The following is a 12,484-nucleotide window of genomic DNA, read 5'->3' on the forward strand; positions in this document are numbered from 1 at the left end:
TTAATCTTGTTCACTTGCACTCATATTCCAATCTATAGCTTAGTCTTGATTCTGTCATTCTTAAACATAACTGCTTTTACTTTTCATAGTTCATAAATTTTGGAAGTATGACAATGAAGGCCTGCGGTCCATCATCTGATCTTATCTAATCTTGGTTGAGCAAACTTCCGTGGTCATTCATGTCATCAGTACAAATTTTTGGCCAGGATGAAATATTGAAAGCCATCTGACCATACAGTCTTTAACCAGTTATAAACACCTTTGATGTTTATTCATCTTCATTTTTGTCATGAGATTTTCTTAAATTTTTTTTAACATCTTGCTGATAACAAAATATACTACATTCACCAGTCCAGAAACCCTTCAGAAAGTAAGAATAGTTTACGTGACCTGTTTGGAACACTTGTGGTAGTGTCCAATGATTGTGAAACCAGCTGATCAATAATATCAATAATGTCTTCTACTATTTAGCAGAATTTCTTCTTCCATTTTTAAAAATTTAGGCATATTTGCTGGTCTGCCACCTTTTAGGAGTTCCCTTGTGCTAAGTTCCCAGAGTTCACTGAGAGTGTCTATATTGTCCAACTCTTATTTGGGTTGATGGGAGAGTTAACTCTTTAAAAATGACCAGTTGTTCTTATCTTGGGCCTTGCCTCTTGGTTAACAATATTTCTTCTGTTCATCCTACTTTGAAAATTGTTCTTATAGGTGGATAAAACCAGAAAAAAGGAATAATATTTGTCTTCTTTTGTTGGCCATTATGATACTGTCTCCAAGCAATAATTGTTATTACTTCATCTCAGCACTTTCAGTTTAGGTTTTTTTTTTTAATAAGACTTGAGTCCTTTGACACAATGATTTAGGTATCTGTTACTGTGTTGAATTAGTTTTTACATGTCTTTTTAAAAATTTAAACTTATTGAGAATTAATTTGCTGGGTAGCCCTGTTTATTTTCTTGTAAAGATTATTTACATAACTGTATTTTTATTTTTTATATTTTGCCTTCTTCCATTCCAGTTTAGTATTAAAGAACATATGTTTTGGAATTGAACAGATTTAAATTTGAATTTCAACTGCCTCTTTCTGACTTAGGTTCTTGTTAAGTTAATGAGCCACCCTAAACTAGTTAGTCATCAAAAGGGGCATAAAAATAACTAACTTACAGGACTGTCGCTGGGATTTAATACATTTAAAACACTTAATGCAGTGCCTGGCGTCTGGTAAGCTCTAAAAAACTGGTAGATGCTGTTGAGTTTTCCTGTCTGTATTTTGAAACCACTTTTCCTAAAGAGTAGGGCACTTGTCTATGCTCATCACTCCCTACTTTGAATTAGACTCCAAGATGATGTTTCTTATCATTTCCACACTCGCATTATTTCTCCTCTATTTACTTCTATCTGAGTTTCCAAGAGTAGGTCCTTTTTTTGGTTTCCTTTTTAAACAGCTTTATTGAGAGATAATTCACATACCGGTTCACCCATTTACAATGTACAATTCAATGGTTTTTAGTATATTCACAGAGTTGTACAGAGTTGTCTAACTCTAGGACATTTTCATAACCCTAAAACAAACTTGGTACCCATTAGCAGTCATTCTCCATTTCTCCCTCTGCTCAGCCCTTGGAAACCACTGATTCTAGTGTGTCTATGAATTTGCCTATTCTGGACATTTCATATAAATGGAATTATGCAATATGTATTATGTTGTGTCTGATCTCTTTACATAGCGTAATGTTCTTATGGTTCATCCAAGTTGTAGCATGTGTCTGTCCTTTTTGTTTGTTTGTCTAAATATCCCATTCTCTGGATATGGCACATTTTGTTTATCCATTCATCAGGGATGGACATTTGGGTTGTGTCTACTTTTGGACTAATATGAATGACACTGCTGTGTCTATTTGTATGTTTTTTTGTGGATATGTGTTTTCATTTCTCTTGAGTGTATACCTAGTTGTGTTGTAATTGTTGGATCATATGGCAATTATTTTAACTTTTCAAGGAGCACAGTTACACCGTTTTCCATACAATCCCACCAGCAATGTAAATTTCTTTTGCTCCACTTTCTCACTGGTGCTTGGTATTGTCATTTTTTTTTTAATTGAGCTATTTTAGTGGTTGTGTAGTAGTAACTCATTGTGGATTTTTCCCCCCTTTTTTTATTTTTTAAATTGCTACGTAATATATGTACCTTTTTTAAGGTTTATGTGATAATCATATAATTAAATCAGGGTAATTGGGCTATCCATCACCTCAAACATTTTTCTTTATGCTAGGAGCATTGATTTACTCTCTTCTAGCTATTTTGAAATGTAATTGATTAATGTTAGCTATAGTCAACCCTACTGATTAACACCAGCTCTTATTTCTTCTGTCTGATTGTATATTTGTACTCATTAATCAACCTTTCTTCATCCCTCTTCTCCTCCTAGCCTTCCCTGCCTCTGGTAACCATCATTTTGCTCTCTCCATAAGTTCAGTTTTTTGGTTTTTTTTTTCTTTTAAGCTCACGCATATTAGAACATGAGATATTTGTTTTTCTGTGCCTAGCTTATTTTGTTTAACATACTGTCCTCCAGTTCCATCTTTGTTGTTGCAAATGACAGAATTTCATTCTTTTTTTTTTATGGCTGAATAATCCATTGTGTATATTTACCACATTTTGTCTTTGTTTGCTGGTGGACACTTGAGTTTATTCTGTATCTTAGCTATTGTGAATAATGCTGCAGTAAACATACAGTGCATATATCCCTTCAATATATTGATTTCCTTTCTTTTGGTTATATATCCAGTAGTGGAATTGAGGGCTCATATTGTAGTTCTATTTTTAGTTTTTTGAGGAAACTTCATACTGTTTTCCATAGTGGCTGTACTAACTTACATTCCCACAAACAGCGTATGAGTGTTCTCCTTTCTCCACATATTTGTCAGCGTTTGTTACTACCATCTTTTTGATAAAAGCCATTTTAACTGGGGTGAGATGATAGCTCAGTGTGATTTTGATTTGCATTTCCGGTGATTAATAATGTTGAATATTTTTTTCATCTGTTGGTCATTTGAAAGTGTGCATTTTAAAATTGGATTGTTTTTGAACTCCTTATATATTCTGATTAATCCCTTGTCAGATGGATAGTTTGCAAATATTTTCTCCCATTCTGTGGGTTGTGTCTTTGTGGATTGTTTCTTTTGCTGTGCAAAAGCTTTTTAATTTAATGTAATCCCATTTGTCTGTTTTTGCGTTAGTTGCTTGTGCTTTTGAGGTCTTATACAATAAGTCTTTGCCCAGACCAGTGTCCTGGAGCATTTCTCCAGTGTTTTCTTCCAGTAGTTTCATAGTTTGAGATTTTAGATTTAAGTCTTTAATCCATTTTGATTTGACTTTTGTATATGGTGAAAGATACGGGTCTGATTTCATTCTTCTGCATACAGTTATCCAGTTTCCCCAGCACCATTTATTGATGAGATTGCCTTTTCCCTATTGTGTTGAAAATGAAGTAGCTGAAAATTTGTGGATTTATATTTTTTTAACTCAGTTCCATTGGTCTATATGTCTTTTTATGCCAGTACTATGCTGTTTTGGTTACTACGGCTTTTTAGTAAATTTTGAAGTCAGGTAATATGATGCGTCTGGCTTTGTTCTTTTCCTACTTTGGCAGTCGAAGAATGTCATTGGTAGTTTGATAGGGATTGCATTGAATCTGTAAATTACTTTGGATAGTATTGTCATTTAATGATTTTAATGATCCCGAGCCATGAACATGAACTATTTTTTGTGTCTTCTTCAATTTGTTTTGTCAGTGTTTTTAAAGTTTTTGATTGTATTGATCTTTCATATCTCTGGCTAAATTGATTCGTCGGTATTTTATATTCTCTATAGCTATTGTAAATGAGATGGCTTTTTTTTTTTCATTTGTAGATTGTCCAGTATTGGTGTATATAATTGCTACTGAGTTTTGTATGTTGATTTTGTATCCTGCAACTTGACTGGATTAGTTTGTAAGTTTAATAGTTTTTTGGTGGTGTCTTTAGGTTTTTCTAAATACAGGATCACATAGTCTGCACAGAAGATTAATTTGACTTCTTCCTTTCCAATTCGCCCTTTGTTTCTTTCTCCTGTATAATTGCTGAGGCCAGGACTTCCAGTACTATGTTGAATAAAAGTGGTGAAAAATGAGCATTCTTGTATTGTTCCAGATCTTAGAGGAAAGGCTTTCAGTTCTTCCTTGTTCAGTATGATGCTGGCCGTGAGTTTATCTTATTATTTTGAGATGTGTCCCTTCCGTACCCAGTTGTTTTAGGGTTTTTATCATGAAGGGATGTGGAATTTTATCAAAGGCTTTTTCAGCATCTATTGAAATGATCATATGGTTTCTGTTCTTGGTTCTGTTAATGTGATGAATCATGTTTATTCATTTACATCTGTTGAATCATCCTTGTGTCTCTGGGATGAATCCCACTTGATCTTTTTAATATGTTGTTGTATTTAGTTCATTGTGGTTTTAACTTAGATTTCTCTAATGACTTACAGTGTTGAGCATTTTTTAATGTACTTATTTGCCCTCTCTATATCTTCCTTCTTCAGACATTTGTCCAATTTTTATTGAAGTTTTCTTTTCGTTGAGTTTGGAGAAATCTTTATATATTCTGGTTATAAATCCCTTATCAGATAGAAGTTTTGTAAATTTTTTCCCCAGTTTGTGGCTTCTGTTTTTGTGTTTTCAATATTATCTAAGAGCTTCTAATTTTGATGAAGTCCAGTTTATCATTTTTCTTTTATGGATTGTGCTTTTGATATTATATCAAAGAAATCAATTCTGGGATTTCTTCTCCTAGGTGTTCTTTTAGAAGTTTCATAGTATTGGGTTTTACATTAGGTCCATGGTCCATTTTCAGTTAACTTTTGTATATACATATTGGTAAATTTTTAGTGTCACTGTATTGCCTCTAGTTAACTCAGTCTTCATACCAGAAATTCATGAGATTTTTAAAATGAATGCACACACCTAATTTAGGGAAGATAAACTTGCATAGTTCACTTGAATTACCAGATGATTTTAATATGCATTCTTGCAAAGGATATGTTCATAGTTTTTCAAATTTAATGCTGTGAAATTATGTTTATCTTGCCTGTTATGTATAGTTCAATATGTAATTGTTTAGAAGTTATTCTAATTGTCAAAATGTTCAAATAAACTGACATACAGTTTAAATTATAATTTGAAGGCAAAAGTAAATATTTTTCCTTTGAGAAAAGAAAATATGAAGCCAATTTAATATTCTGCAAACGTCAGTGATTAGTGGCCTACTTCTTTTTCCTCAAGACCTTTGTACTTGCTGTTTCCGTCAGCCTAGAACAACACTCTTTCCCCAGTTAACTGGATAGTTCATTGCCTCACTCCTTCAAGTTTTGTGCACATGTTACTCCTAGTGAGGCTTTCGCCACCCGTGCTATCTAAAATAGTAATCCCAGTAACCAGTAGTCCCAGTTCTACTTCCTGTTTTATCTTTCTTGTAGCACTTTATTTTCTGACATGAATTTTACATATTTATCCATGTCCCCTACCAGAATATAAGGTCCCTGAGAACAGAGATTTTTGCTTTGTTCACTAATATATGCCTAGAAGCTAAAATTTTGCTAGTTTGTAGAAGATGTTCAACAGATGTTGAATGAATAAGTTGATAAATGTATGAAGTTATACATATTTAACACAGGGTTAATTTTAAACCTCAGAGCTTCTCATAGGAACATACCAGTCAAAGAAGAAAATATTTTGCAATAAAGTATTAATATGATTTAGTAAACATTTGCTATAGAAACTTTTATGTTTATTGGGGTTTTTTATTATTTGCAGGGTTCAGTTTGGCAAAGACTTGGTGCAGATGTCACAGCAGTTGAATTTTTAGGTCATGTAGGTGGAGTTGGAATTGATATGGAGATATCTAAAAACTTTCAACGCATCCTTCAGAAACAGGGGTTTAAATTTAAATTGAATACAAAGGTTACTGGTGCTACCAAGAAGTCAGATGGAAAAATTGATGTTTCGTAAGTATACATCATTTGTTTTTGATGTATCATCCCTGTCTATTTCTTTAAGCAAAATACTCAAGTTTCAAAATCAGATTAGGAAATACAGGGTATTTTCTAGCATAAGGTCATTATATTGCTTAATATAACTCAGTCGCTTATCAGATTATTGCCTTAGCACGTTGAAATTTATGATTAGGTTAATGCTATAGAAAGATTGATCCAATATTTTCATTGTTGTAATGTACCTTTCTATAGTATTTTCAGAAAAATTTAATTTCCCAATATTCAGTAAATTAAATCACCATGTTTACACAGATACATGGGGAAATCAATAATAAAAGATTGCTTACTATATGTCTGGCACTCTACTGATTAAATACTTTAATGGTATTTAACCTAATAAATTAGTTTTTAAATAAATACTTAAATAGTTAATAGTATTTAAATAGTTTAATTATTAACTTGCTTAATATCACACAGCTAGTGGGTGGCAGTCAGTACTTAAATGTGGATTTTTGTGACTCAAAGACCTATATTCTTAACTGCTGTTTTGTTAGTCTGTGATTTTTGTGAGATTTTATGATAGCTCTCTTTCATTATCTGACTCTTCGATTTACAGTCAAATAAACTTAATTGTTAAAAATGTCATCAATGCTTGAGAAATTTCTGATCTTAAATTTTTATCAATTTATGTAGGTGTGTATTTAACATTTATATACTGTTTGTTATCTAGTATTGAAGCTGCTTCTGGTGGTAAAGCTGAAGTTATCACTTGTGATGTACTCTTAGTTTGCATTGGTCGACGACCCTTTACTAAGAATTTGGGACTAGAAGAGCTGGGAATTGAACTAGATCCCAGAGGTAGAATTCCAGTCAATACCAGATTCCAATCTAAAATTCCAAAGTAAGTTGGACAGTTGTCTGCGTTTTCAGTAATTTTAAAATTGATTTCAAACAGTGTTTCGAAAAGTAAGACTTGTATGCTTAAAATATGTCTTGGCTTTGGGGAAGAATAGTAAACTTACAAAATGTAAAATCAAAAAATAATTGAAGTTTTCCTCAAAGATGAGAAGGTGAATTCATAGATTTTTGAAGAGTTGCATTTGATTTATCTTTTGGTGACTTATTTACTGGAAACTTTTACTTTTGTTACCATGATGTAACTGAAGATAAGTAGCTGTGATTTCAGAAATTCATTTTGTTTCTTTTGATTTCTGTGGTAGTATCTATGCTATTGGTGATGTAGTTGCTGGTCCAATGCTGGCTCACAAAGCAGAGGATGAAGGCATTATCTGTGTTGAAGGAATGGCTGGTGGTGCTGTGCACATTGACTACAATTGTGTGCCATCAGTGATTTATACACACCCTGAAGTTGCTTGGGTTGGCAAATCAGAAGAGCAGTTGAAAGAAGAGGTAACTCTGAACGTGGGTGGTTTTACCCTAGTGTGTGAGTTGTGCCAGTGACAATGGTGGTTGAGAAACAGCATCTTATTACATTAATATATTTCACAGCTGTGAAATATCATTGTTTAGCTTATATGTTTTTCCCTTGTTAGCATTATAAAGAGATTGTTCACAGATTTTTCAGCAGTAATTGAGAGGAGGAGAAGTTGCCTGTATTAAAAAACTAGTAATTCCAAATCTTTTATATTTGGCTTTGAAATATAACCAGATGGACAGACATTTGTATTGGCTTGCATTTGTGCCCAAGATATAGTTCATTAACTATATCTTCATTAACAAGACCTTTGGGTCTTGTATGTACTTTGTGTACAGTTGCCTTCTTGGGATTTATTTCTGATCAAATGGTAGATGATTTTACAAATTGGAATGAACTCTTCCAGCACTTACGTAGATTCTTTTTTTATGTCTCTCACAGGGTATTGAGTACAAAGTTGGGAAATTCCCATTTGCTGCTAACAGCAGAGCTAAGACAAATGCTGACACAGATGGCATGGTGAAGATCCTTGGGCAGAAATCGACCGACAGAGTACTGGGAGCACATATTCTTGGACCAGTGAGTATCGTAAAACCAGAGAAATCCATAAGATTTCTAGAAAGCATTGCTGTTTATTAATTGTAAACCACCTGTTGTTATTTGGAGGTTACTCATTTCCAGCAAAACTTTTGAATATGGCCTCTCTGTGTATCATTTCTAGAAGGATACCAGCAGCACTCTCACAGTCTTGCCCACTGTATCATCTGGTTTCTATACTGGAGCCAAGATTCTGTCTTTAAAATATACACCGGATTATGCCCCTAAAATCCTCCAGTGGTGCTTTTCAACTTCAGATTGTTACATACAGCGCCTCACTGAATCTGTTTGTGCCTACATTTCTGACCTCTTCTCTTTCTCCTCTCCTTTGCTGATTAATTCTGTGTGACATGGACCTTCTCTCATTTTCACAAGAGGCCAAATGTTTGAATTTTAGGGCCTTTGTGCTTGAGGTACCCTCTGCTTAGACTGTTGTGGCTCCACATCTTTGAATTGCTGGCTCCTTATTGTTTAGGTCTCATCTCAAATGTTACCTCCTAAGGGAAACCTTTCCTACCACTGAGGCTAAAGTATGTTATCTTTCTTGTAGATATCTCCTGTATCTGATATAACAATAAGGAGAATAGAATATTTGAGTGCTCACTGTGTCACTTTAGTATACATTTTGTTATTTTTACAACAGCTTTGTGAGATACATGCTGTTATTTTTGAGGTGAAGAAACTGAAGGAAGCACACAGAACCAGTGAATGGGTAAAGTAGTAAATGGTAGATACGAATCGAAAACCATTTGGCTCCAAAGCCCAGGTTCTTCTGTGTCACCTTTTCTGTTGTTTTTTCTGACTTTCTTTCAGCTGATACAGAAACAGATTTAAGGCGATTTTCAGATCTAAAAGCTTCCTCTCTTAACCATTGCTATCCTATTAGCATGTAGTTTTTGTCATGGAAGCAAATTTACTTGGCTTGTTATTTTAAAGGGTGCTGGAGAAATGGTAAATGAAGCTGCTCTTGCTTTGGAATATGGAGCATCCTGTGAAGATATAGCTAGAGTCTGTCATGCACATCCGGTAATTATTAACAACATAAAGAATTGATGGTTGCCTGAATTTTCTTCTAACCCACAAATACTTGGTTTTTAATTCTAAATTTCTTCCCTTGCAGACCTTATCAGAAGCTTTTAGAGAAGCAAATCTTGCTGCGTCATTTGGCAAATCAATCAACTTTTGAATTAGAAGATTATATATATTTTTTCTGAAATTTTCTGGGAGCTTTTGTAGAAGTCACATTCCTGGACAGGATATGCACACAGCTCCAAGAATTTCTAGGACTGAATTATGAAACTTTTGGAAGGTATTTAATAGGTTTGGACAGATGGAATACTCATATCTATATTTTACATATATTTAGTATTTTGTTTCAGTGCACTCATATGTAAGACAAAAAGCTACTTACTGTACCTGGAATATCTCCGTCAACTCCTATTTTCATGCTGTTCATGAAAGATTCAATGCCACTGAATTTAAGTAGTTTTTTTTTCTCTGATATAGAAAAGTTGAATTTTACACAGATGGAGCTAGAATTTGATCTTTGAACAGTTGTGTTTGAAGCAAAGTGATCAAGATATTTTTAATTTGGTTTTCATATTGGAAACAAGTCAGTCATTCAAACAAGATTCAGCTGTCTATAAACCAAATAATGTAAGTCAAAAAGGGTCTCTCACTTATTTAACCCCTAAATTCTTGCAGTTAAGGGGTAGAATTTATGTGTTTAAGAGGTTTTTAAGATTCCATTGTTGTCTATAACTCTGAAGGGTAATTATATAGTTACCCAAATTAAGAGAGTCTATTTACAGGACTCAAATATTACGTGTGGATTCAAATGTATTACAATGGGGAATGAAGATACTGAAATAAACGTCTTAAATATTCATTTATTGGTTGTTATGAGTACGTGTTGAGATGGTTGTAGTTTTTTTTTCTTTTTATGACTACCTCTAGTGTATGTTCTTATTTCTTTTGTAGGCCTGAATGTATCTTTATTTTCATGTTATGTGACAATATTAAGGTATTTTAAAGTCATTGTCCTTTCATCTATTTTAGAGACACCTAGTAAATGTTTAACATATGCTTTTGGAGAAGTACAACATAAGGGAGTCTTTAATCTGTTTTCCTTGGCTGGGTAAATGACTTTATTTAAAGAGTATTATAAAGTTGCGTCTATGGTGTTTAAAATGGCCATGTCCTGTGAAACTTAAGTAACAGAGTACTAAATGCTAAGTAGGCTTTTGCATATTATAACTAAATTTAAGAATGATATTCATTAAGTAGTTCTGAAATTTAGTATAGATAGCATAGATTGTCTAATGCTCATTATGAGTGGCGTATAGTAAACACCCTGGATTCTGTTACATACTTCTGAAGAAAATTGATTGTTGTCTTAGTAGGCAGTTAATTTGGCTGAACACCACCTCCAAACCCTGTAGGTGGTAGCAGCTGAAATCTCTTCTCAGTTGTTTTAGATTTACCTATGCTGCTGGAAGTCTTTCCGATGCAAGTGTATAGTTCAGTAGTCAACCAGAGGTTGGGCAGAAGAAAGTCTGCCCCTTCTTTTCCCTCTTATTTTTCTGGGGTTTTCCCCTTTATGTTCCAGCTGTTGTGGTCGCCCCATATTCTGTCCTCTGATCCTTATCCAATAAAACTTGGCTTTTGTTTCCCCCTCAAGTCAAAACCTATTAAAAATGAGACTTTGAGCCAGTGCTGTTCACTTTTTAAGTGCCAGCTCCTCTCTGCTTTTCACCTGTTTATAGTTGTTTTCCAGTGCCTTTACAGTTTTTTCTAAAATGTGTTTTGTTCAGAGTTTGCAGTTGCTGTCAGCAGGAGGGTTGGTCCGATATGTGCTACTTCGCCATTACTGGAAGTGAACGCTGCATCTTTTTAAAAATCTGAAATCCCAGTATCGTGTCAAGTGCTAGTTTATTTAAATCTCAACATGTCTCTTACTCAGGGAAAAATAAGTTTCTAGTTAGGGAGTAGTGAAATATAATTTAACATGGAATCCTAGCTCTAGGGACACAAAATAGTTAAATCCATATTTAAGTGTTTACATTCAATATGAGAATGAAATATATTTGGGTGGGGAATGAAGTCCTAAGAATAAAACAAGTTTTAAATGTTTACTTACTGTTGTCTACTAAGCTCTCAATATTTTCGTGGCTTGTGAAGGCAGATTATCCACTTCATTGAACTGATTAAAATTAGTAATTTCAACTGGCATGGAGCAGTGGCTTACTCCTGTAATCCCAGCAGTTTGGAAGGCTAAGGTAGGTGGATCACTTGAGGTCAGGAGTTTGAGACCAGTCTTGCCAATATGGTAAAACCCTGCTTCTACTAAAAATATAAAAATTAGCCTGGTGTGATGGTAGGTGCCTGTAATCCCAACTACTCATGAGGCTGAGACAGGAGAATCACTTGAACCCTGGAGGCTTAGGTTGCCGTAAGCCAAGATCACACCACTGCACTCCAGCCTGGGGGACAAGAGCGAAACTCCGCCTCAAAAAAAAAAAAAAATTAATTTCAAAGTGAGATCTTTAGTTGTTTAGCTGAAAAGGAATGGGGAGTGTTTCTACTATTTTAAGTAAAATACTTAATATAGTTACTGTAGTAGATGATAAGTTATGACCATTTTGCCAGTTACTAGGATTCTTTTATATATATATATAATATAATGTATATGTTATATACATTATATATGTTATATATATTATGTTAAATATATCAAATATATATATTATATATAAAATATATATAATATATATATATTATATATAAAATATATACTTTAAGTTCTGGGGTACATGTGTAGAACCTGCAGGTTTGTTACATAGGTATACGTGTGCTCTGGTGGTTTGCGATACCCATTAACCCATCACCTACATTAGGTATTTCTCCTAATGCTATTTCTCCCCTGGCCCTCCACCCCTAACAGGTCCCGGTGTGTGATGTTCCCCTCCCTGTGTCCATGTATTCTCATTGTTCAACTTCCACTTAGAGAACATGCAGTGTTTGGTTGTCTGTTCTTGTCAGTTTGCTGAGAATGATGGTTTCCAGCTTCATCCACGTCCCTGCAAAGGACATGAACTCACCCATTTTTACGGCTGCATAGTATTATGGTGTATATGTGCAACGTTTTCTTTATCCAGTCTATCATTGATGGACATTTGGTTTGGGTCCAAGTCTTTGCTCTTGTAAACAGTGCTGCAGTAAACATATGTGTGCATGTGTCTTTATAGAATGATTGATAATCCTTTGGATATATACCCAGTAATGAAATTGCTGGATCAAATGGAATTTCTATTTCTAGATCCTTGAGGAATCGCCACACTGTCTTCCACAATGGTTGAACTAATTTACACTCCCACCAACAGTGTAAAGGGTTCCTGTTTCTCTACATCCTCTCTATCTAGCAT

The 12,484-nt window shown here is 34.2% G+C and overlaps 1 protein-coding gene across 1 annotated transcript in view; it reads left to right on the plus strand.

Moving 5' to 3' along the window:
- The window catches only part of DLD (dihydrolipoamide dehydrogenase), a 28,508-nt gene extending 18,560 nt beyond the window's left edge, over positions 1-9,948 (plus strand). Inside the window, exons 9-14 of the mRNA XM_002751744.6 lie at positions 5,850-6,040; positions 6,759-6,929; positions 7,249-7,438; positions 7,905-8,042; positions 8,997-9,086; positions 9,181-9,948. Coding sequence (XP_002751790.3) covers positions 5,850-6,040; positions 6,759-6,929; positions 7,249-7,438; positions 7,905-8,042; positions 8,997-9,086; positions 9,181-9,246 — 846 coding nt within the window. The 3' untranslated portion in view covers positions 9,247-9,948. The remainder of the gene's footprint in view (positions 1-5,849; positions 6,041-6,758; positions 6,930-7,248; positions 7,439-7,904; positions 8,043-8,996; positions 9,087-9,180) is intronic.
- Positions 9,949-12,484: the final 2,536 nt, after the last annotated feature.

The sequence above is a fragment of the Callithrix jacchus genome, chromosome 11 (assembly GCF_049354715.1).
Source record: "Callithrix jacchus isolate 240 chromosome 11, calJac240_pri, whole genome shotgun sequence".
Classification (NCBI taxonomy): domain Eukaryota; kingdom Metazoa; phylum Chordata; class Mammalia; order Primates; family Cebidae; genus Callithrix; species Callithrix jacchus.